Here is a 25,363-nt window from a genome sequence, read left to right on the forward strand (position 1 = left end):
AAAAAAACAATCATCTTTTTGGCAATATCCCAGCTGGAAATGCAGCTATGTCTTCTTAAGACACACCCGCTTTTTGTGACACTAGTGATGTTTAGGTTAAAAATAGCCACTGTTTTGTAGCAAGATCTCCGCTGGAAATGCAGGGAAGTCTTGTTAAAAAGCAACCACATTTTGTGATACTAGCCCCACTGGAAACACAGAAATGTTTCAGTATAAAACAACAGTTTTTGGAGGCACAATTCCGGCTGGAAATGTAATGATGCCTCAGTAAAAAACAACTGCTTTTCGTGCCACCATCCCAGCTGGAAATGCAGCAGTGTTTAGTTAAAAATAAATGCTATTTGAGGCACTATCCCTGCCAGTAATGTGGCGATGTCTTGGTAAAAAACTGTTGCTTTTTGTGGCACTATTCCCGCTGGAAACACAGTAATGTTTACGTAAAAAAAAAACAATCATCTTTTTGGCAATATCCCAGCTGGAAATGCAGCTATGTCTTGTTAAGAAAAACCTGCTTTTCGTGACACTAGTGATGTTTAGGTAAAAAATAGCCACTGTTTTGTAGCAAGATCTACACTGGAAATGCAGGGATGTCTCATTAAAGAGCAACCACATTTTGTGGTACTAGCCTCACTGGAAACATAGAAATGTTTCGGTATAAAACAACATCTTTTCGTAGCGCTATCCCAGCTGGAAATGCAGCTAAAAATGAATGCTTTTTGAGGCACCATGAGGCCAGTAATGTGGCGACGTCTGGGTAAAATTCTGCTGCTTTTCGAGGCATCATCATTGCTGGAAATACAGATGATGGGTCGCTTCTAAACACCCACATTTGGTGCCTGAAAATCTGCTGGAAACGCAGCAGTGGCACCAAATCACACCCGATGATGTTTGTTGGTCTTGAACAGTGGTCTGCAGCTTGGCAGGTGTCACACCATCCACCATCCCCTTCACCTCCTGATGACGGTCAGCTCACATACTACGTCACTTTAAAAACACTGATGCGATACATATGAAACGTGCAAAGGTATTCATGGTGTGCAGAAACGTACAGCGCCAACATTGTCTTCTGGTGACTGGGTTGTGTTCGCTGCACATATACGTTGCTTTTGGCTAAAACACACCACAAAGCAGAGAGAAATAAACCCTGATAAAGTTAATGAAACACCACCCTGCTTCAAATTCACATATGAGCTTTAACACCAGCACAGTACAGGCCATAATCACGACTCAAGTCTTTTTACTTTTAGTTTTATTTGCGCATCTTTTCTTCATCTGTCCGACTCAGACTCGGGCAGATGTGTTGTTGTTTCTTGTTTCTTCGTCTCCTCTGCAGATGGTTACATGATGTCCTGCTGGTGCTGTGTCGACTCGCTGACGACCTGGAGGGCAGAAACACAAACAGTGAGACGACGTTCAGAGATATGAAAACAGAGAGATGAAGAGACAGTGTGTGTGAGGGTCAGCACGTCTCGTGTTTTAGTGTGTGACGTTCATGTTCGGTTGGGTTTCTCAGTGTATAAAAAATGAAGGAGAGAAACAACGTTTGATGAGATGATTTTTAAGTATTTAACTCTGTAAAAGTAAATTGCAAAAACTATAAAGGACAAAATCTACTAGACAGAAGTATATCGAAATTTATATATATATATATATATTTTATTCCGGTGCAGCCAATGTGGAGGACAAGAGCTGTCAAAATTATAAATAAATAATAAATGAATATGCTGGTAAGGTACCAAAATAATAATGAAAAATATGTAGGTATTAATTAATGAATAAAATGTGACATAGATTCATGATTTTGTTTTAATTTGCTTCTTTATTCACCTTTGTATTAATTCTCTTGTTTCTTTTATTTAGATATTTAAATTAATTATTTGAATTATTTTTATTTTTATTTCTTTGCTTTAGATTTATTAAAATAATGTATCTTAGAATGTATTCATCAAGATATTTCTGTATTTATTAATCATTTTTTAATTCTTTTTGTTGTTTTTTTTAATTTATTTTGAAATGTATCTGCATTTGTAAATGTATTCAAGACATTTATTTTTTGTAATTCATTTTTAAAAAAAATATTTTTTTTGTTTTTGTAATTAATTTTCAATTATTATTATTATTATTTTGTAATTAATTTTCAATTATTTTTTTCGATTTATTTTGTAATAATTTTAAATTATTTTTTATTTTTATTTTTGTAATTAATTTTAAATTATTTTTTTGATTTATTTTTGTAATTAATTTTAAATTATTTTTTGATTTATTTTTTGTAATTAATTTTAAATTATTTTCATTTCATTTCATTTCATTTTTTTTTAAATTTTTTTGTTTGTATATTATTAATTAATTGATTCATTTTGTAGTTTATTTTTTATTAATTTTTCAATTAATGTATTTATTTTGAATTTATGTTTTATTTGTTTTAAATTTATTCATCAAGACATTTATTTTTTTTTTAATCAATTTTTCAGTTAATGTGTATTTATTTTATTTTTATTTATTGATTTATTCTTTAATTTATTTATATGTTTATTTTTATGTTTTTTCTCCAAAATGCATTTTTTAATTTATTTATCAGATCATTTGTTTTCAGGCTTGGCGATTAGAGAGAAAATCAAACATTATAAAATTGTTACCAACTACCTCAACTCTGCTTTTACAAAATATTCACCCAGTGAGCAGCTTGTGTCTCTCTAATATCCAGAATATTTTTTTAAAGTTGATTTCTGTTGGACACTGGTTGAACACCTCTCAGTGTACGACTTGTTTTTAGAGACACAAACATAAGTGACTCCCGTCCTCCAGCAGAGCTGCATGTGACGACGAGACACAAGGCCTATAGTTGAAAACAGAACAAGAGCGGCCGCGACGTGTCCCAACACGCCTGTGATGTGTGTTTTCCCAGGAGGCTGCGGGTGTAGCGTGTTTCCCCCCGGGTGGGACCGGATGTGTGGATGGCAGTCTGGGGCTGAACCTGTCGCTACATGTGTGTGTGTGTGTGTGTGTGTGTGTGTGTGTGTGTGTGTGTGTAGGTGTGTTTTCCTGGAAGCAACACGAGTGCCTCCTGAGCAACATGAACACACGTCACGGTGGCGTGCTGACAGGTCGTTAATCTTTCACATGAGTTAGAAAACTGATTCTGTTTTGTTGAGGTCAAAGGTCACGAGTGAGAGTTCAGCTTGTATTTAACCCACTGTCGCTCTGTGCGGAGGTGACGGAGTGTGTGTTCAGTGTCAGTGCAGAGAATGTAGCACTTTGGCTCTTGAGTGCAGCATTAACTCAGAGTGAGCAGTGACCTGGTCTCACACTGATCAATAGGAATGTAGGCCCATTAGTTTAGAAGTGACGGAGACTAACTGAGTCGATACGGGACAAATGGAGTGTTTAAAATGTCCAAGGCCCCAAAATAAAGGTGATACTTAATCCCAAAATGTGGGTATTGTTAGCGACCCAACACTGTTTTTCCTGCGGCTTATTAGCCCTAATAATTTAGGTGCTTTTTAGCGACCTGTGGCTGTTTTTCTAGCGGATTTTAAGCTCCTAAACATGGGTGATTTTTAAGGGACCTGTCACTGTGTTTCCAGCGGTTTTTTAAGCTCTTAAAACGTAGGTGCTTTTTAGCGACCTGTGGCTGTTTTTCTAGCGCATTTTAAGCTCCTAAACATGGGTGATTTTTAAGGACCTGTTGCTGTTTTTCCAGCAGCCTTTTAGCTCCTAGACGTTGGTGCATTTTCGGGATCTGTCCCAGTGTTTCCAGTGGCTTTTCAGCCCCCAAATGTAGGTGATTTCTCGTCATTGGTGTTTATAGCGACCCAACACTGTTCATCCTGTGGCTTCTGAGCCCTCCGAACGTAGGTGTTTTTTAGTGACCTGTGGCTGTTTTTCTCGCAGATCTTATGCTCCCAAACATGGGTGACTTTAAGGGACCTGTCACTGTGTTTCTAGCAGCGTTTTCATCCCCAAACATGAGTCTTTTTAGCAACCTGTGGCTGTATTTGAGGACCCGTAGTTAGTTTAGTGACATACCAATAATAATACCTCATGTTAAAGGGGCTATATGTAAGAAATCTAAAGCAAATAGTCGTAAAATCCTCCTAATATGTCACAGAGACTAAGGAATAATGTTCATATAACATACTGATCTCACCGACAACAATAGTACAGCCAGAATATTCGCATTTAAAACACATTTTTACAGTCCGCAAATCATGTTTATATTTTGAATTTGTGTTTTGGTCTGTTGCGCAGCACGGCAAGCAGCGTTAGCAGTGTCCCGGTACGTAGCATTAGCAGCCGGCTCCTCCTCAGCTGTATCCCGGCAGCAGCGTTAGCAGCAGAGAAGCCGGACTTGCTCCAACGGTCCGCTGGAAAACTGAAGATCAAGGACGCGGCGACGCGGCCCTGCCACGGCAGCCGCCCGTGGGCAAACAAATCAGTCTCCAGCGTGCCGCTGTCCAGCAACCTCGAATCTGTAGGGGAGGGGGGGGGCGGACACGACTCGCGGCAGTATTTTGAATTTGAGTGCAGTAACCGTTTTGGCCACATTCTTACATACAGCGCCTTTAAGACGTGCATGAAAAGGTTACTATAGGCTAATTGTGGAAATCAATAATATTTGGCTAAACAGTGTTAAACCTCCAGATTTGGTCCCCCCTAATGTCGACTCCATGGCTATGGCCCTGCACGTGTCGATCCACACTGAGTCCTTTAAAGTTTTTATTTTAGATTTTTTTTATCACAGATTTTCCTCATAAGGTTAATTTTGTGGATTTTTTTCCATTTGTTTTGTCGATGATAGAAGAAACAGAAAAGATGGCGAGCTGTTTGTCACATAATAGATGATTCTTTAGAGGCACTTTACTTTATATATGTTTATAACAACAGAAAAAAGGGATGAAAAGAAGGATTTTTTAAATATCACGTCTTTATTTCCTGCTGTGTCTTTACCTCTCCATCACGGGTCTCGATGGTCTTGATGAGGACAGTTTTCTTTGAATGCATCTCAGCGGAGCGCTGCGGGTGCTCAGGGCTGGTCTCTGTTGAAACACCAAGAAAGTCTCATCATCATGACAGAAGATCAGAAGATCCTGCAGAGGTTTAATCATCTGTCTAAAACAAATATAAATCAATTAAATAATAATAAAAAAAATTCTCTTAAAATAACCAGTGATATTTTCTTATATTGTTCATGTGTGTGTCATAAATCAGGTGTAAAAGCTCCATCTGCAGGTGAACTGCATTGTGGGTCAGTTCAGACTCTCAGCTGCTGTGCTGGTTACAGAGATGTGCGCCCTCTAGTGGTGAGTTCAGGTCACAGCAGGTGTGTTTGTACCTCTGAAGCTCAGGGTGGAGTAGCTCTGCACAGGCAAAGTGATCCTGCAAACACAGAAATTAAAGTGTTAAATAATGTATTTAATCTTAACTTATAGTTCTGTAATTAATTTATTTTATTTGGTAAATTATTTAAATAACATAATTTAACATTAAAACTCTTTGTACAGACGTTATACGCACAACAAGTCTCCTGAAACCAAATCAGAATATAAAGTTTAATCTTGTCTTCTGGGCTCCAGCGTCACCTGCTCTCCTCGCCTTCCAGCAGCTTCCTGTAGGTGGCGATCTCCACGTCCAGCGCCATCTTGACGTTGAGCAGGTCCTGGTACTCGCGGAGGTGGCGCGCCATCTCGTCCTTCATGTTGGCGATCTCCGCCTCCAGCCGGGCGATGGTGTCCTGGAAGCCGCTGGCCTCGCGTCCGTGGCGGTCCTCCATGTCCCTCATCTGCCTCATCAGGGACTCATTCTGGACTCAGAGAGACAGGTCTGAGGTGAGACAGCGCTCGGACAGAGGTATAGCGTGTGTGTGTGTGTGTGTGTGTGTGAGACGTACGGTGCCTTTGAGCGAGTCGATCTCGCAGGTGTAGGACTGGATCTGGTGCCTGAACTCCATGGTCTCCTGCCGGGCCTGCTTCAGCGCCTCGTTGTTTTTACTCACTGCCTGGTTCAGGTCGGACACCTGCAGAGACAAAGGTCAAAGGTCACACTGATGCTATTGGTGCTGCCAATACAGCCAGACACTGTAAGAAAATGTTGCCATTGTGTGTTTCTGCAACCACGAATACGTTTGCACGTTTCATATGTGTCGTGTCACCGTTTCTAAAGTGACGCAGTATCTGAGCTGACTTTGTCATCAGGAGGCGGAGGGGATGGAGGTTGGCGTGACGTCTGCCAAGCTGCAGACCACAGTTCAAGACCTGTCGCTGTATTTCTAGCAGCTTGTCGGTCCCCAAACATACGTGTTTTTTAGGGACTTGTCACTATGTTTCCAGCAGCTTTTCAGCCCCAAAATGTAGGTGCTTGTTATGAAACTGTTGCTGTGTTTCCAGCGGCTTTTTAGCCCCCAAATGTTGGTGTATTTAGGAACCTATCACTGTGTTTCCAGCAGCTTTTTAATAACCAAACTTAGGTGCTTGTTATGGAACTGTTGCTGTGTTTCCAGCGGCTTTGCACCCCCCAAATGTTGGTGTTTTTAGTCGCCAAACATGGGCAACATATTTAGGGATCTGTCACTGTTTTTCCAGCAGCTTTTCAGCCCCAAAATGAAGGTGTTGTTTATGGACCTCTTACTGTGTTTCCAGCGCCTTATCAGCCCCAAAACATGGATGTTTTTTCACAAACCATTGCTGTGTTTTCTTGCGGCTTTTTAGCCCTCAAAATGTGGGTGTTTTTTAGTGACCAGTGGCTGTTTTTCAAGCTGCTTTTAAGCTCCAAAACATGAATAATTTTTAAGGACCCGTGGCTGTTTTTCCAGCGGCTTTGCACCCCCCAAACGTTGGTGTTTTTAGTCCCCAAACATGGGCAACATATTTAGGGATCTGTCACTGTTTTTCCAGCAGCTTTTCAGCCCCAAAATGAAGGTGTTTTTTAGTGACCTGTTACTGTGTTTCCAGCACCTTATCAGCCCAAAAACATGAATGTTTTTTCACGAGCCATTGCTGTGTTTTCTTGCGGCTTTTTAGCCCTCAAAACGTGAGTAATTTTTAAGGACCTGTGGCTGTTTTTCCAGCGGCTTTGCATCCCCAAAACCTTGGTGTTTTTAGTCCCCAAACATGGGTGTATTTAGGGATCTGTCACTGTATTTCCAGCAGCTTTTTAGCCCAAAAACATGGATGCTTTTTCACGAACCATTGCTGTGTTTTCTTGCGGCTTTTTAGCCCTCAAAACGTGAGTAATTTTTAAGGACCCATGGCTGTTTTTCCAGCGGCTTTGCACCCCCCAAACGTTGGTGTTTTTAGTCCCCAAACATGGGCACATATTTAGGGATCTGTCACTGTTTTTCCAGCAGCTTTTCAGCCCCAAAATGAAGGTGTTTTTCGGTGACCTGTTACTGTGTTTCCAGCGGCCTTCCAACCCCCAAACAGGGGTGTCTTTAAGCGACCCGTTTCTGTTTTCCCCTGGGCATGTGCCATAAACCAGGACATCACTACGTTTCCAGCTGGGATTTGCCCCCAAAACCACTTAATTTAAGCTAGAACATGTACCTAAACCTAACCACAAGTTTCAGTGCGTCCACTATGTATTAATGTCATTAACAATCCAACAACCCAATCACAATTATTCTACAGACATCACACTGTGCAGCATCATTTACTCCAGAGTGACCAGTTAAAGACAAACACTCGTCTATTTCCATTTCTCAGCATGGTGTAATGATGTTGACCACCTCCCTCTCACCTTTGACTTGTACCAGTCCTCAGCCTCGGCGATGTTCTTGGCGGCGATGCCCTCGTACTGAGCTCTGATGTCTCGCAGAGCTGCCGTCAGGTCGGGCTTGGACATGTCCATCTGGATCTGCACCTGACTCTCCTGCATCTGCATCTGCAGCTCACGGATCTCCTGCAGGAGGAGGAGGAGGAGGAGGAGAGAGGAAGGTGAGGTTAGAGAGGTGGCTCAGGGGTTTGGGTGGTTGATTTTGTGTACATTTGTCTGTAGAGCACAGAGGAGATTAAAGGGATTAGGTTTGCATACAGAGTGTGTGTGTGTGTGTGTGTGTGTGTGTGTGTGTGTGCACGTGTCCAAGTGGGACTGGGAGCAGCAATCATCTCCACTGGGTGCAAACAGAAGTCAATGTGAAAATGAGACTTCTCACTTCTCAGTAAACATTTTCTGAATCAGTTGAACGTCTCAATCTTTAGTCTGAAGTACAGCAACACTATTCTAGGACCCAGCGGCCACGGGCACGGATGGATTATGAAACAGGCCTGCCAGACACAGGCCCAGTGTCCCAAAGTGCCCGCGGCCCCCGAGGCCCTCACCTGCAAAATGTCGCTCAAAATTACCTAAAAAGACATAAAATTATCAAAAAAGATGCAAAACTGCCTAAAAAAGACAAAAAAAATCCTAAAAAAAGACACAAAATTATCAAAAAAGATGCAAAATTGCCTTAAAAAAAACAAAAAATCCTAAAAAAAAGACACAAAATTACTTTTAAAATGGACAAAAAAAATATCTAAAAAAGACACAAAATTATCAAAAAAAGATGCAAAATTATCAAAAAAAGACAAAAAAAATCCTAAAAAAAGACACAAAATTACTTTAAAAAGACAAAAAATTATCTAAAAAAGACACAAAATTATCAAAAAAAGACACAAAATTATCAAAAAAAGATGCAAAATTATCAAAAAAAGACAAAAAAAATCCTAAAAAAAGACACAAAATTACTTTAAAAAGACAAAAAATTATCTAAAAAAAGACAAAAGAACCCTAAAAAGGCACAAAATTATCAAAAAAAGACACAAAATTATCAAAAAGACACAAAATTATCAAAAAAGACACAAAATTATCAAAAAAAAGACACAAAATTACCTAAAAAAGACACAAAATTATAAAAAAAGACACAAAATTATAAAAAAGACACAAAATTATCTAAAAAGACACAAAATTATAAAAAAAGACAAAAAATTATAAAAAAGACACAAAATTATCTAAAAAGACACAAAATTATAAAAAGGACACAAAATTATAAAAAAAAGACAAAATTATAAAAAAAGACATAAAATTACCTAAAAAAGACACAAAATTGTAAAAAAAAGACACAAAGTTATCCAAAAAGACACAAAATTATAAAAAAAGACACAAAATTATCAAAAAAGACACAAAATTATCCAAAAAAAGACACAAAATTACCTAAAAAAGACACAAAATTATCAAAAAAGACACAAAATTATAAAGAAAGACACAAAATTACCTAAAAAAGACACAAAATTATCAAAAAAAGACACAAAATTATAAAAAAGACACAAAATTATCAAAAAAAGACACAAAATTATAAAAAAGACACAAAATTATAAAAAAAGACACAAAATTACCTAAAAAAGACACAAAATTATCAAAAAAAAGACACAAAATTATCTGCAAACACACAAAGGGACATCTGGGAGACACAAAACAACAATAATAAAGATGCAAAACTACCACCAAGAGTGAATCTCTTGCTCCTGTGTAGGAGAGGTGGTGGGGCCCTTGTCTGTGCCCAGGGGCCCTATTGTCTCATCATCCGCCCTTGGCCATGAGACACTTTGACCCAGGCGTCACCTCCCAGCAGTGTGTGTGTGTGTGTGTGTGTGTGTGTGTGTGTGTGTTCATCCTGTGTCACCTGACACCAGCATCTAAACCCACTATCATCACACTGCTGACTCCATTGTGGCGTCCACTTAGCTTTGGCATCATGTAGCCAGGAGTCAGGGGAGCACGCACACACACACACACACACACACACACACAGAGCTGTAAGCTTGCATCCACTGCTGTCACACAGAGTAATTTTAGTCGTACATCTGCTGTGGGAGATTTCAGAGCTCTGCTGCAGTGCTGCTCAGGCCTGCTGCCAGCGTACAAGCTGTGTGTGTCAAACTGTACGCTGGGACGACCTCACACACACACACACACACACATAGAGACACACCTAGCAACAGATGCTAACAGACACACAGGAACAAATCAAAACAATCTCTCAGATCTTTGTGTAGCTGCACATCAGGAACATTTAGCCTTAAATTACTCAACAAATTCCCTCAAATCAAAATCTGTGCCCCAACATGACTGATAGATTATAATATTTGTGCTTATTGCAGCTGAAAATGATCAGAGAGACAGAGGAAGAGGAGGAGGAGGAGGAGGAGGAGGAGGAGGAGCGAACCTCTTCATGGATCTTCTTGAGGAAGGCGATCTCCTCCTGCAGCGTCTCGATGCGTCTCTCCAGGTCCAGACGGGCCAGAGTGGCAGCGTCCACGTCCTGCGACAGGTTGGACAGTCAAGGATGGTTTCACAGCACACAGTTCAGTCAACAGGTCAGAGGTCAAACCAGTGACCTCATGTTAACGTGAGAGAAGAACCAGAGCACTTATAGACACTTGTGCACACAGTAAGGCATGGAGGACTCACCGCCCTGAACGCAGCCAGGTTGTTCTCTGCTTCCTCTTTTTGGAGGATCTCTTCCTGGAGTCTGGAGGAGGTGATGACACACAATGACATCATCACTGTCCACGAACATTTCAAGAGGATTGTTAGAAAATAGTTTTATTGACCCAGAGGTCGTCAAATGTAAATATGCTGAGTCTAAAAAATACTCAGCTGTCAAATGTAAAATTCCCCACCTCTGCTCAAACACAATATTCACACAAAAAAAAAAATAAGAAATACAAATGTTGGGTCCTGATAATATATTTAATATATGCAGATCCTAATTACCCTAGATCCGAAAAAAAAAATTTAAATATAATTTTTTAGGTTTTTTTTTATTGCCTTTTTTATAAACTTGTCCTAATTACCTTTTCTTTTATTTTCTTACCTTTAAACAAAAATAAAAAAAATACATAAATAAAAGAAAATAAACAAAAAGAAAATATAATAAAATAAAATAAAGACACTTTTTTTTGCCTTTAACATAAACTGGTCCTGATTCCTTTTAAAAATAAATAAACACATTTAAAAATGTTTATTTTATTTTATTTTATTTTATTTGTATTTATTTATTTTACTTGTATCATCTTTATTATAAACCAGTCCCAATTATCATTTGTTTTAAATTAATTAAATTCATTTTTAAGATATTTAAAGATATACAGTATATTTATTGCCTTTGTTTTGGTAGGTCCAAATATCTTATTTATTTATTTATTGCAAAGATATTTTTGTGGGGCTTTTATTGCCTTTATGATAAACAGGTCCTAATTACCTTTAGATAAAGAATAAAAAACACATACAGTAAATAGAAAAAAATAAATGAAAATGTTTTTGCCTTTAATATAAACTGGTCCTGATTCCCTTAAGAATAAATAAATAAATACATTTCAAAATATTTTTATTTATTTATTTATGTCTTTATTTATTATTTATTTTACTTGTATCATCTTTATTATAAACCAGTCCCATTTATCATTTTTTTAAATTAATTAAATACATTTTTAAGATAATTTTTTGGGGCTTTTATTGCCTTTGTTTTGGCAGGTCCAATTACCTTATTTATTTATTTATTTATTTATTTATTTATTTATTCATTGATTGTAAAAAAAAAAATATTGTATGGGGCTTTTATTTCCTTTATGATAAATAGGTCCTAATTAGATAAAAAGATAAGATGAAAAAATAAAAATTATATAAATAGAAAATTAATAAATAAAAATGAGGCATTTTTGCCTTTAATATAAACTGGTTCTGATTCCCTTAAGAATAACTCAATAAATAAATAAATAAATTTTATTTATTTATTTACTTGTATCATCTTTATTATAAACCAGTCCCAATTATTATCTTAAAAATGTATTTCATTAATTAAAAAAAATAACAAATTAATTAAATACATTTTTATTGCCTTGTCTATGGACAGGTCCTAATTACCTTTTTGTTTTTATTTTTTAAAGATTATTTTTACAGCTTTTATTGTCTTTACTACAGACTGGTCCAATTACCTTATTTATTTATTTATTTATTTATTTATTTATTTATTTATTTATTTATGTATGTATGTATGTATGTATGTATGTATGTATGTATGTATGTATTTATTTATTTTTCATTTATTCAGCCTGGACATTCAGAGTCAGTTCATGTTCCAGAACAAAGAACAGCCTCTGACAGCAACAAAAAAACAGATAAAAGCTTTGTTTTTATTTCGCTGAGTGAAAACCCCTTAAATCCCTGTAAGGACCTTTAATGTGAGCTGCAGCAGCTCTGTGTGAAGGTGGCAGTTAAATGTAAACGCAGAGAGAGACGGAGGAAGGACAGAGCGTCAGAGCTGCTGCAGATATGTGGCAGCTCTTTCCTCTCCTTTTATAGAAGACGGCAGTGTAAACACCGTGTGTGTGTGTGTGTGTGTGTGTGTGTGTGTGTGATGAGCTCTAACTTTGGTCAGGCTTGGACAGTAACACACACACACACACAGTCATCCATCATCTTTAAGAGATTATTCCAGATTAGAAACAGACTGTTTGACTTTGTGTTGTTGTCACTGACATTTCTGTTTTTGGAGTTGGGCTGATGAGGTCAGTTGGGATTCAGCGTCTCGCTCACACACTCACACACCTCACATCTGTAATGTCACATTAATGCTCTATCTAATGCTCAGTGTTGGTAGGAGTCTCCTCCATCGTTATGCAGCAGCCCAACACCTCCACACTCCTGCTGTCACACACTCAAACAGGTCACTGTAACGTGTGTTTCACATTCTGCCTCTCGTCCTCAGTCTGAGGTTTATATGTCAGGTAGCTGTGATGCTCCTCTGGTCCCTTGTCTCTCCGTCCGTCCCAAAATAAACTGTATGAAGCGTGTTGTTCAGTCGCTGAGTCAGTGAGCGAGTTAAACTTCTGTTGTTTGCTGTCGCTGCATCAACAGTGACTCATCCTCAATCTGTGCAAATTATTTTTAAGATCTTTTTCATGATGAGCGACAGCTGGACACAAACTCCAAAATTAGGACCTAAACCAGTTCACAAACTCTCCCAAGAAACAGGCTGAAGACACTGTGTGAAACTGTGTTCATCATAAAAAAGTCGAACTTCCTGCATCATGACGAAACAATAAAGCATGGATGGATTACTGAACAGGAGCCCAGAGCATCAGGGGCCTGCCTGGCCTTCACCTGCAAAATATCACCACCTCAAAGAGGACAAAATAACTAAGACACAAAATTGCCCCTAAAAAACTAACTGACCTCAGAGAGACACAAAATGACCCTAAAGAGACACAAAAGACCCTAAAAGACACAAAACGATCCCAAACAGTCACAAAATGACCCCAAAGAGGCACAAAATGATCCAAAAGAGACAAAATGACCCCAAAGAGACACAAAATGACCTCAAAGAGACACAAAATGACCCAAAGAGACACAAAAGACCCTAAAAGACACAAAACGATCCCAAACAGTCACAAAATGACCCCAAAGAGACACAAAATGATCCAAAAGAGATAAAATGACCCCAAAGAGACACAAAATGACCTCAAAGAGACACAAAATGACCCAGAGACACTAAATTCCCTTAAAGAGACAAAATGACCTCAAAGAGACACAAAAGACCCTAAAAGACAAAAAATGACCTCAAAGAGACACAAAATGACCCCAAAGAGACACAAAATGATCTCAAAGAGACACAAAAGACCCTAAAAGACACAAAATGACCTCAAAGAGACACAAAAGACCCTAAAAGACACAAAGACTCAAAGAGACACAAAAGACCCTAAAAGACACAAAATGACCTCAAAGAGACACAAAATGACCCCAAAGAGACACAAAATGACCCAAAGAGACACTAAATTCCCTTAAAGAGACAAAATGACCCCAAAGAGACACAAAATGACCTCAAAGAGACACAAAAGACCCTAAAAGACACAAAATGACCCCAAAGAGACACAAAATGACCCCAAAGAGACACTAAATTCCCTTAAAGAGACAAAATGACCCCAAAGAGACACAAAAGACCCTAAAAGACACAAAATGACCCCAAAGAGACACAAAATGACCCCAAAGAGTCACAAAAGACCCTAAAAGACACAAAATGACCCCAAAGAGACACAAAAGACCCTAAAAGACACAAAATGACCCCAAAAGAGTCACAAAATGAGCAACAATTCCAAAAACCATAAAATGACCTCATAGAGTGCAAACCACCTCAAAGAGACACACAGTGACCAAAAAGACCTCCAAAAACCCCTAAAAGAGACAAAAAATGACCAAAAAAATTACCAATCCCCCACAAAAAAACATGAACTGAACTAACATATTGCAAACCTCCTCAAAGAGGAACAAAAAGACACAAAATTACTGTGATATAAGTTTACTGAGGCAGCAGACTCTTTAACTGTGATGTAAATTACACGTGTAGAGACATGTAGAGACATGTAGAGACAGTGACATGCTCCTTTAAAGACAGGATTTAAAAATACTTCCTGTTTCCTCAACAAACAGCTGAAACTCACTCAGCTAACAAACGACTGGTTACATACAGTGTTCATCCACCTCTCCATCCACACGTTCATCCACCTCTCTATCCACACGTTCATCCACCTCTCTATCCACACGTTCATCCACCTCTCTATCCACACGTTTATCCACCTCTCCATCCACACGTTCATCCACCTCTCCATCCACACATTCATCCACCTCTCCATCCACACATTCATCCACCTCTCCATCCACACATTCATCCGTCTCTCCATCCACACATTCATCCACCTCTCCATCCACACATTCATCCGTCTCTCCATCCACACGTTCATCCATCTCTCCATCCACACATTCATCCACCTCTCCATCCACACATTCATCCACCTCTCCATCCACACGTTCATCCACCTCTCTATCCACACGTTTATCCACCTCTCCATCCACACATTCATCCACCTCCTCTTAAAGAGACACACACACGCCGTGTCGCCCCTCCCACCTGAGTTTGAGCTTGTCCAGGTCGTCGGCCAGGTTGTCCCGCTCCACCTCTATGCGCGACCTCTGATTGGTCAGGATCTCCACCTGCCTCCTCAGCTCGCTCATCTCCTCCTCGTACAGGTCGGCGATGCGCGTGGGCTCGCGGCCGCGCAGCCGCTCCACCTCCACCGCCAGCGCCTGGTTCTGCTGCTCCAGGAAGCGGACCTTCTCGATGTAGCTGGCGAAGCGGTCGTTCAGGTGCTGCAGCTCCGCCTTCTCATTGGTCCGCGTGGTCAGGAACTCCTGGTTGAGGGCGTCGGCCAGGCTGAAGTCCAGCGTCTCGCCCATGCCGGCGTAGGAGCGGCCGACGGAAGCCCGGGAGGTCATCAGGGGCTTGCCGTAGTAGCTGGAGGAGACCCGGTAGGCCGGCGTGGAGCTGGTTCGGGTCACCTCATAGACCCTGGAGGAGACATGGCCCCCGCCGCCGCCGCCACTGTGGCCCAGCAGCGAGCGGTTGAGGGAGGGCGAGGCGTAGGTGCCGTGGCCGAAGTGGCGGCGGTAGGAGGAGGCGGACTGGGCGGAGGAGCTGTAGGAGGCCATGTTGGAAGACACAGAGAGGCTGATGAGGGCTGCAGCAGAAGGGAGCACTGAGGAAGAACTTACTGCCTCCGGCTATTTGTAGTTACCCCCTCCCTCGCTTTTTACCCCCTCCTCCCTGTGTCTCTCCCTCTCTCTGTCACCTTCCTTTTCTCCTTTCCTACCTCCTCCCCTTCATCTACTCCCTTATTCTCTCTCTCTAACCCCACATATCACATATCTCTCTCTGCCTCCCTTACTCAAAGAGACACAAAACAACAACAAAGAGACAAACAATGACCAAATATGACACAAATGTACCCTCCCAATGAACACACAATGACCTCAAAGACTCAAAATGACTGCAAAGAGACACAAAACAACCTTAAAGAGACACAAAACAACAACAGAGACACAAAATAACCACAAAGACACAGAACAACCTTAAAGAGACACAAAAAACAACAAAGAGACAAAAGCACCACAAAAAGACACAAAACAACAACAGAGACACAAAACAACTACAAAGAGACACAAGGCAACTTCAAAGACATACAAAACAACCTTGGAGAGACACAAAACAACAACAAAGAGACAAAGGAACAACCACAAAGAGACACAAAGCAACAACAGAGACACAAAAAAACACAAAGAGACACAAAACAACAACAAAGAGACACAAAACAACCACAAAGAGACAAAAGAACCACAAAGAGACGCAAAACAACAACAAAGAGACACAAAACAACAACAAAGAGACACAAAAGACCCTAAAAGACACAAAATGACTTCAAAGACACACAACATGACCCTAAAAGACACAAAATGACCTCAAAGAGACACAAAATGACCCAAAGAGACACTAAATTCCCTTAAAGAGACAAAATGACCCCAAAGAGACACAAAATGACCTCAAAGAGACACAAAAGACCCTAAAAGAGACAAAATGACCCCAAAGAGACACAAAATGACCCCAAAGAGACACTAAATTCCCTTAAAGAGACAAAATGACCCCAAAGAGACACACAAGACCCTAAAAGACACAAAATGACCCCAAAGAGACACAAAATGACCTCAAAGAGACACAAAAGACCCTAAAAGAGACAAAATGACCCCAAAGAGACACAAAAGACCCTAAAAGACACAAAATGACCCCAAAGAGACACAAAATGACCTCAAAGAGACACAAAAGACCCTAAAAGAGACAAAATGACCCCAAAGAGACACAAAATGACCCCAAAGAGACACTAAATTCCCTTAAAGAGACAAAATGACCCCAAAGAGACACACAAGACCCTAAAAGACACAAAATGACCCCAAAGAGACACAAAATGACCTCAAAGAGACACAAAAGACCCTAAAAGACACAAAAGACCCTAAAAGACAAAAAATGACCTCAAAGAGACACAAAAGACCCTAAAAGACACAAAATGACCTCAAAGAGACACAAAAGACCCTAAAAGACACAAAGACTCAAAGAGACACAAAAGACCCTAAAAGACACAAAATGACCTCAAAGAGACACAACATGACCCTAAAAGACACAAAATGACCCCAAAGAGACACAAAATGACCTCAAAGAGACACAAAACAACAAGGAGACACAAATGAATACAAAGAGACACAAAACAACAACAAGGAGACACAAAACAACCTCAAAGAGACACAAGGCAACTTCAAAGAGACACAAAACAACAACAAGGAAACACAAAACAACCTCAAATAGACACAAAACAACCTCAAAGAGACACAAGGCAACTTCAAAGAGATACAAAACAACCTCAAAGAGACACAAAACAACAACAAAGAGACACAAAACAACCACAAAGAGACACAAAACAACAACAAAGAGACACATGTCTACAAAGAGACACAAAACAACAACAAGGAGACACAAAACAACCTCAAAGAGACACAAAACAACCACAAAGAGACACAAAACAACAACAAAGAGACACAAATGTCTACAAAGAGACACAAAACAACAACAAGGAGACACAAAACAACCTCAAAGAGACACAAAACAACAACAAAGAGACACAAAACAACAAGGAGACACAAAACAACCTCAAAGAGACAAAACAACTTCAAAGAGACACAAAACAACAACAAGGAGACACAAAACAACCTCAAAGAGACACAAGGCAACTTCAAAGAGATACAAAACAACTTCAAAGAGACAAAACAACTTCAAAGAGACACAAAACAACAACAAGGAGACACAAAACAACCTCAAAGAGACACAAGGCAACTTCAAAGAGATACAAAACAACAAGGCGACACAAAACAACCTCAAAGAGACACAAGGCAACTTCAAAGAGATACAAAACAACCTCAAAGAGACACAAGGCAACTTCAAAGAGACACAAAACAACAACAAGGAGACACAAAACAACCTCAAATACACACAAAACAACCTCAAAGAGACACAAGGCAACTTCCAAGAGATACAAAACAACTTCAAAGAGACATAAAACAACTTCAAAGAGACACAAAACAACAACAAGGAAACAGAAAACAACCTCCAAGAGACACAAAGCAACTTCAAAGGGATACAAAACAACCTCAAAGAGACACAAAACAACAACTAAGAGACACAAAACAACCACAAAGAGACACAAAACAACAACAAAGAGACACAAATGTCTACAAGGAGACACAAAACAACAACAAGGAGACACAAAACTACCTCAAAGAGACACAAAACAACTACAAAGAGACACAAAACAACAACAAAGAGACACAAAACAACTACAAAGAGACACAAGATGTCTACAAAGAGACACGAAACTACAAAGAGACACAAATGAATACAAAGAGATGTAGAAACTAAAAAGAGACACAAAACTTTCACAAACAAACACAAAATGACTACAAAGATACACAACATGGCTACAAAGAGACACAACACAACCTCAAAGACAGGTTAACATTGTTATTTTTAGGCACACTGATCTGTATTTTGTTTCAACCATTTCTATTAGTCTGTGTACAAATCATCATCATCACAGACAGCTAAGATATTCAGAGGGGTATAAAGTAACACAACAGAAAGAATTCATTTTGTGAAGTATGTTTGTGTTTTTTCATCATTTTGTGTCTCTGTAGTTTTTTGTTTAGAAAAATGAACATAGGGAGGTGGAGAGAGGAAGACAGAGCGAGGATGGAAAGACATAGAAATGATGTGATGCCAGCCGTACATCTGTATTCATTTATACATTTATACATTTATTTATTGATGCTTCAGTCATTGTCTGTCCTCCATGCTGTGGCACCTCACATTGCATCCAGCTCTAACTTTTGTGTACTGGAGCCTCTAATTAAACTGAACAAGTAGTGTTTTAATAACCACATCATGACCGCAGTGAGCACTCATAAGGGCGGTGCTGGGAGGTGATGACTAATGACCTATAAAGTCATTAAGTTTGGAGACTTGTTGAAGAGAGCTGCTTCCCCTGCGCCTGTGATCTCATGACATAACGATGTGAGGATGTGAGGACGGTGGCTTGGAGACGTCGTCCTCACATGGCGAGGCAGAGCAGGTTGTTAATGACGGCGCCTGATGGGTGGAGCAGCTCTGACCAACCTGCCTTAAAAAGGAAAAGTATCCCATCGTGGGAGACGCACAGTGTGTCCCTGCAGGCGCTCCGTGAGCAGGAGAAAGCCCACATTGCCAAACAATATGTGTCATTAATGACGATATCAGGAGACCAGTGTGTGACAGTGAGCAGGATTTAAAGGGAGGTTTCCCTCTGCCAAAACACACACACACACTCACACACACACACACTGGTCTCAGATATGCTCTGAGTCATATATTTAAAGGGAAAACAGCTGACCTGCATTTTCAAGAATCATTTTAAAACACATTCTGTTTAAAACTCATTCAGAGAGAATCGAGGTCTGTGTTTTCTTACTGTAATAACAGACACACAGACAGACAGATCTGTGAACGTGAATAACACTGACTCTCAGCTGCAGCACCTCCAGCAAGTCTTTATGTGCAGACTACGTGGCCCTGGTATCATCATTTTGTATTTTTTGTAGTTGTTTTGTCTCTTTGTAGTCATTTCATGTGTCTTTGTAGCCATTTCCTGCCTCTTTGTTGTTGTTTTGTATGTCTTTGTAGTTGTTTTGTATCTTTGTAGTCATTTCATGCCTCTTTGTTGTTGTTTTGTGTCTCTTTGTAGCCATGTCCTGCCTCTTTGTTGTTGTTTTGTGTCTCTTCGTAGTTGTTTTGTGTCTCTTTGTAGTCATTTTGTGTTTCTTTATCATCATTTTGTATTTTTTGTAGTTGTTTTGTGTCTCTTTGTAGTCATTTTATGTGTCTTTGTAGCCATTTCCTGCTTCTTTGTTGTTGTTTTGTGTCCCTTTGTAGTCATTTTGTGTCTCTTTGTAGTCATTTTGTGTCTTTGTAGCCATTTCCTGTGTCTTCGTAGTTGTTTTGTATGTCTTTGTAGTTGTTTTGTATCTTTGTACTATTTCATGCCTCTTTGTTGTTGTTTTGTGTCTCTTTGTAGTCATTTTATGTGTCTTTGTAGCCATTTCCTGCCTCTTCGTAATTGTTTTGTATGTCTTTGTAGTTGTTTTGTATCTTTGTAGTCATTTCATGCCTCTTTGTTGTTGTTTTGTGTCTCTTTGTAGTTGTTTTGTATTTTTGTAGTCATTTCATGTGTCTTTGTAGCCATTTCATGCCTCTTTGTTGTTGTTTTGTGTCTCTTTGTAGCCATGTCCTGCCTCTTTGTTGTTGTTTTGTGTCTCTTTGTAGTCGTTTTGTGTCTCTTTGTAGTCATTTTGTGTTTCTTTATCATCATTTTGTATTTTTTGTAGTTGTTTTGTGTCTCTTTGTAGTCATTTTGTGTCTTTGTAGCCATTTCCTGCGTCTTCGTAGTTGTTTTGTATGTCTTTGTAGTTGTTTTGTATCTTTGTAGTCATTTCATGCCTCTTGTTGTTTTGTGTCTCTTTGTAGTTGTTTTGTATTTTTGTAGTCATTTCATGTGTCTTTGTAGCCATTTCATGCCTCTTTGTAGCCATGTCCTGCCTCTTTGTTGTTGTTTTGTGTCTCTTTGTAGTCATTTTGTGTTTCTTTCACATCATTTTGTATTTTTTGTAGTTGTTTTGTGTCTCTTTGTAGCCATTTCCTGCCTCTTTGTTGTTGTTTTGTGTATCTTTGTAGTCATTTTGTGTTTCTTTGTAGTCATTCTGTGTCTCTTTGTAGTCGTTTTGTGTTTCTTTATCACCATTTTGTATTTTTTTGTAGTTGTTTTGTGTCTCTTTGTAGTCATTTTGTGTCTTTGTAGCCATTTCCTGCCTCTTCGTAGTTGTTTTGTATGTCTTTGTAGTTGTTTTGTATCTTTGTAGTCATTTCATGCCTCTTTGTTGTTGTTTTGTGTCTCTTTGTAGCCATGTCCTGCCTCTTTGTTGTTGTTTTGTATGTCTTTGTAGTTGTTTTGTCTCTTTGTAGCCATTTCCTGCCTCTTTGTTGTTGTTTTGTATGTCTTTGTAGTTGTTTTGTATCTTTGTAGTCATTTCATGCCTCTTTGTTGTTGTTTTGTGTCTCTTCGTAGCCATGTCCTGCCTCTTTGTTGTTGTTTTGTGTCTCTTTGTAGTCGTTTTGTGTTTCTTTCACATCATTTTGTATTTTTTGTAGTTGTTTTGTGTCTCTTTGTAGTCATGTCCTGCCTCTTTGTTGTTGTTTTGTGTATCTTTGTAGTCAATTTGTGTTTCTTTGTAGTCATTCTGTGTCTCTTTGTAGTCGTTTTGTGTTTCTTTATCACCATTTTGTATTTTTTTGTAGTTGTTTTGTGTCTCTTTGTAGTCATTTTATGTGTCTTTGTAGCCATTTCCTGCCTCTTCGTAGTTGTTTTGTATGTCTTTGTAGTTGTTTTGTATCTTTGTAGTCATTTCATGCCTCTTTGTTGTTGTTTTGTGTCTCTTCGTAATTGTTTTGTGTCTCTTTGTAGTTGTTTTGTATCTTTGTAGTCATTTTGTGTCTCTTTATACTCGTTATGTGTCTCTTTGTAGTCATTTTATGTGTCTTTGTAGCCATTTCCTGCCTCTTCGTAGTTGTTTTGTATGTCTTTGTAGTCATTTCATGCCTCTTTGTTGTTGTTTTTTGTCTCTTTGTAGTTGTTTTGTATCTTTGTAGTCATTTCATGTGTCTTTGTAGCCATTTCCTGCCTCTTTGTTGTTGTTTTGTGTCTCTTTGTAGCCATGTCCTGCCTCTTTGTTGTTGTTTTGTGTCTCTTTGTAGTTGTTTTGTGTCTCTTTATAGTTGTTTTGTATCTTTGTAATTATTTCATGTGTCTTTGTAGCCATTTCCTGCCTCTTTGTTGTTGTTTTGTGTCTCTTTGTAGCCATGGCCTGCCTCTTTGTTGTTGTTTTGTGTCTCTTTGTAGTCGTTTTGTGTTTCTTTATCATCATTTTGTATTTTTTTGTAGTTGTTTTGTGTCTCTTTGTGGCCATTTCCTGCCTCTTTGTTGTTGTTTTGTGTATGTTTGTAGCCATTTTGTGTTTCTTTGTCATCATCTTTGTTAGTTTGTGTCCCTTCGTAGCTTTGTGTCACTTTGTCGTTGTTTTTTTGTATCTTTCTTGTTGTTTGTGTCTCTTTGTAGTTGATTTGTGTATCGTCATCATTGTTTTGTGTTTCCTCTCTTTGTACTAATTTTGTGTGTTTTTGCAGTTTTGTGTCTCACTGTAGTTGCTTCATGTATCTGTGGGTCTTTCTTCTTCTTTAGTGTGACTTTGTGTAGTTCTTTGGTCGTGTTGTGTCTCCTTGCAGTGGCTTTGCATTTCCTTGTGCTCCTTTTGTGTCTCTTCCTGGTCGGTACGTGGCCTGTGCAATAGGGCCCGTGTGGTGAGCAGTGGTCTGTAAAGGACTGGGAATAAAAGCAAACCAAGAAAAGTTACACTGATCATTGAAAGCTTCCATGTTAATGGATTCCCTAAATGTGGAATTCATCTCTGTGTTGTGTCTTTGCATCTCTGTTTGGTCCCACCAGGGTGAGAGATAGTGCTGCATGTGTATACACGTTTAGTGCAGAGACCACTGGGACCAGATCAAAGGTCATGAGTCCTGGTGTGTGCTGCTCCCATTCACACCATTATAACTACAGAACAGTACTGGTGTACTGGGACAAATTCCCACACAGTCACATCCCAGTTTGTTTGACACTTTCTGCTGCAGCCTGTTGCTCACATCTATTAATAGAGTCTGTGTGTGTGTCTGTGTGTGTGTGTGTGTGTGTCTGTGTGTGTGTGTGTGTGTGTGTGTGTGTGTGTGTGTGTGCTCATCCCTCTGGGCTTCCTCAGGAGCAGAAGAGACGCTGCGAGCTGACAGCTGATATAAACATATCTTCATCGTTTTCAGACTCTCTCCTCCTCCTCCTCCTCCTCCTCCCTGGCTGTTCAGGTCTATATAAGGCTGGTTCCTGTGGAGAGACAGTGATGAATGGCAGCATCACGGAAATAAAGAGTTAACTAACATGAGTCATGACAGAGAGAGAGAGAGGTGTTTGGATACAAATATGAAAATAGAAAAATCAGAGAGAGATGGTTTCAACATGAGAAGCATAACAATATGACCTTCATCAAAGACTGCTCATCACTGGTACCACAAAACTTGATAAGAAATGTCCCGCAAATTGTAACAACTAAAAAAAGATTAAGAAAATTATTTTAAAAAAATAAGGAAAAAAGAAAAAATCTATGGACAAACAATACTATAATAATTATTATTACACTTTAGAATCATGTCACTGAATTATTAGAATTTAATATATTTTTAAAATAATTTTTTAAAAGGAAAAAAAATTTAAAAAACTAGGAAAAAAGAAAAAAGCAAGAGAAAACTACATTTTTAATCATATTATTATCATGTTTATTACAATTTAAAATCATGTTACAGAATTATGAGAATTTTTAATATTTTTTAGCTAATTTTCTTGTTTTTAATTTGCTCCTTTTACTCATTTCTTGCTAATCTTTGGGGTCATTTCTTTGTGGCCTTTTTGCATGTCTCTGTGGATTTGAAACTTTGAGCGGATTGGTGCAATTTCTTTCAAAAACACTGGAAAGAAGGCAACGAGCAACTTGGTAAGAAATGTCCCACAAATTGTAAAAAACAAACAAAACAACAAAAAAACAAAAAACAAAAAAAAGGTGATTTAGAAAATTATCTTTTCTATCTTGTCACAACTTGTCTCATCGTTTCTTAACTTGACTTGTCTTGTTGTGTTGTGTCTTTACTTGTCTCATCTCGTTTGTCTGGTCTCGTGTCGTTTGTCTCGTCTCGTCTTGTCTCGTTTGTCTCTTCTCGTTTCTCTCGTCTTGTCGGTCTGGTCTCATCTTGTCTCGTTTGTCTGGTCTCGTCTCGTTTCTCTCGTCTCGTCTTGTCGGTCTGGTCTCATCTTGTCTCGTTTGTCTCGTCTCGTCTCGTTTGTCTGGTCTCGTCTCGTTTCTCTTGTCTCGTCTCGTTGGTCTGGTCTCATCTTGTCTCGTTTGTCTCGTCTCATCTTGTTTGTCTGGTCTCGTCTCGTTTGTCTCGTCTCGTCTTGTCTCGTTTGTCTCTTCTCGTTTGTCTCGTCTCGTCTCGTCTTGTCGGTCTGATCTCATCTTGTCTCATTTGTCTCGTCTCGTTTGTCTGGTCCCGTCTCGTTTGTCTCGTCTCGTCTCGTTTCTCTTGTCTCGTCTCATCTCGTTGGTCTGGTCTCATCTTGTCTCGTTTGTCTGGTCTCGTCTCGTTTGTCTGGTCTCGTCTTGTCTCATTTGTCTCTTCTCGTTTGTCTCATCTCATCTTGTCTCGTCTCGTTTGTCTGGTCTCGTCTTGTCTCGTTTGTCTCGTCTTGTTTCTCTCGTTTGTCTGGTCTCGTGTCATTTGTCTGGTCTCGTCTCGTTTGTCTTATCTCATCTTGTCTCGTTTGTCTCTTCTCGTTTGTCTCGTCTCGTCTTGTTGGTCTGGTCTCATCTTGTCTCGTTTGTCTCGTCTCATCTTGTCTCGTTTGTCTGGTCTCGTCTTGTCTCGTTTGTCTGGTCTCATTTCGTCTCGTTTGTCTCATCTCGTCTTGTCTCGTCTCGATTTTCTCATCTCCTCTTGTTTGTCTTGTCTCGTCTCATCTTGTTTTTGTCTTGTCTCTTCTTGTTTGTCTCGTCTCGTCTCATCTTGTTTTTGTCTTGTCTCTTCTTGTTTGTCTCGTCTCGTCTCATCAGTCTCGTCTCGTTTGGTCTCATCTCGTCTCCGTCTCGTCTCGTTTGTCTCATTTTCGTCTTATCTGGTTTGTCTCATCTGGTCTTGTCTCGTCTTGTTTGTCTCGTCTCGTTTTGTCTCATTTGTCTCGTCTTGTCTCATCTGTCTCATCTCGTTTGGTCTGGTCTGGTCTCGTCATGTCTTGCCTTTCCTTTAATGTGTAAGTTGTTTTATATGTACGGATTACACATTAACTTGACTTATCTCAACTTGTCTTGTTGTGTCTTTACTTGTCTCGTCTCGTCTCCGTCTCGTTCGTCTCGTTTCGTCTTCGTCTCGTTGTGTTGTGTCTTGCCTTTAATGTGTAAGTTGTTTTATATGTACAGATCACACATGAACACCAGTGTTGTCAAACTACTCAAATAAATAATACTGTGACCAAATCCATGTCCACATGTGTGAACACGGTGTTGTTACAGCCATACCCCGTCTCTTCAACATGTTATAGACTCTGTTGATCCTGGAAAACACATTTGATACCCATGGCCATGAGTCATCAGAAACAATAACGACATTAATAAACATAATAAGCAGATTAAAACAAAAGAAACACTTTCTGAACTCTCTGTGTGGGCCTGTGAGGAATCTAACAGCTGTAATTGCACCGCCTGTCCGCTGGGTGTCGCTGTG

General features: G+C 39.3%; 1 protein-coding gene across 1 annotated transcript; it reads right to left on the minus strand.

Moving 5' to 3' along the window:
* On the minus strand, nt 1-15,576 carry desmb (desmin b). The gene is made up of 9 exons (XM_033615962.2): nt 14,936-15,576; nt 10,441-10,501; nt 10,196-10,291; nt 7,732-7,893; nt 5,888-6,013; nt 5,580-5,800; nt 5,333-5,376; nt 4,948-5,036; nt 1-1,379 (listed from the first exon to the last, which is right to left on the minus strand). Exons 1-9 carry the CDS (start codon nt 15,511-15,513, stop codon nt 1,338-1,340), a joined length of 1,419 nt encoding a protein of 472 aa, XP_033471853.1. The 5' UTR covers nt 15,514-15,576; the 3' UTR covers nt 1-1,337.
* Between the last annotated feature and the right edge of the window lie 9,787 nt (nt 15,577-25,363).

Source organism: Epinephelus lanceolatus, chromosome 24 (genome assembly GCF_041903045.1).
Source record: "Epinephelus lanceolatus isolate andai-2023 chromosome 24, ASM4190304v1, whole genome shotgun sequence".
NCBI classification, from domain to species: Eukaryota; Metazoa; Chordata; class Actinopteri; order Perciformes; family Serranidae; genus Epinephelus; species Epinephelus lanceolatus.

What these genes read in the sequence shown, in the direction of transcription:
- desmb (XM_033615962.2), bottom strand. Translation starts at nt 15,513, where the DNA reads ATGGCCTCCTACAGCTCCTCCGCCCAGTCCGCCTCCTCCTACCGCCGC. An exon ending in TCAAGAAGATCCATGAAGAG is followed by an intron (nt 7,894 to 10,195) that starts GTTCGCTCCTCC and finishes CTCCTCCTGCAG; the next exon opens with GAGATCCGTGAGCTGCAGAT. An exon ending in CTGGAAGGCGAGGAGAGCAG is followed by an intron (nt 5,377 to 5,579) that starts GTGACGCTGGAG and finishes CTGTGTTTGCAG; the next exon opens with GATCACTTTGCCTGTGCAGA.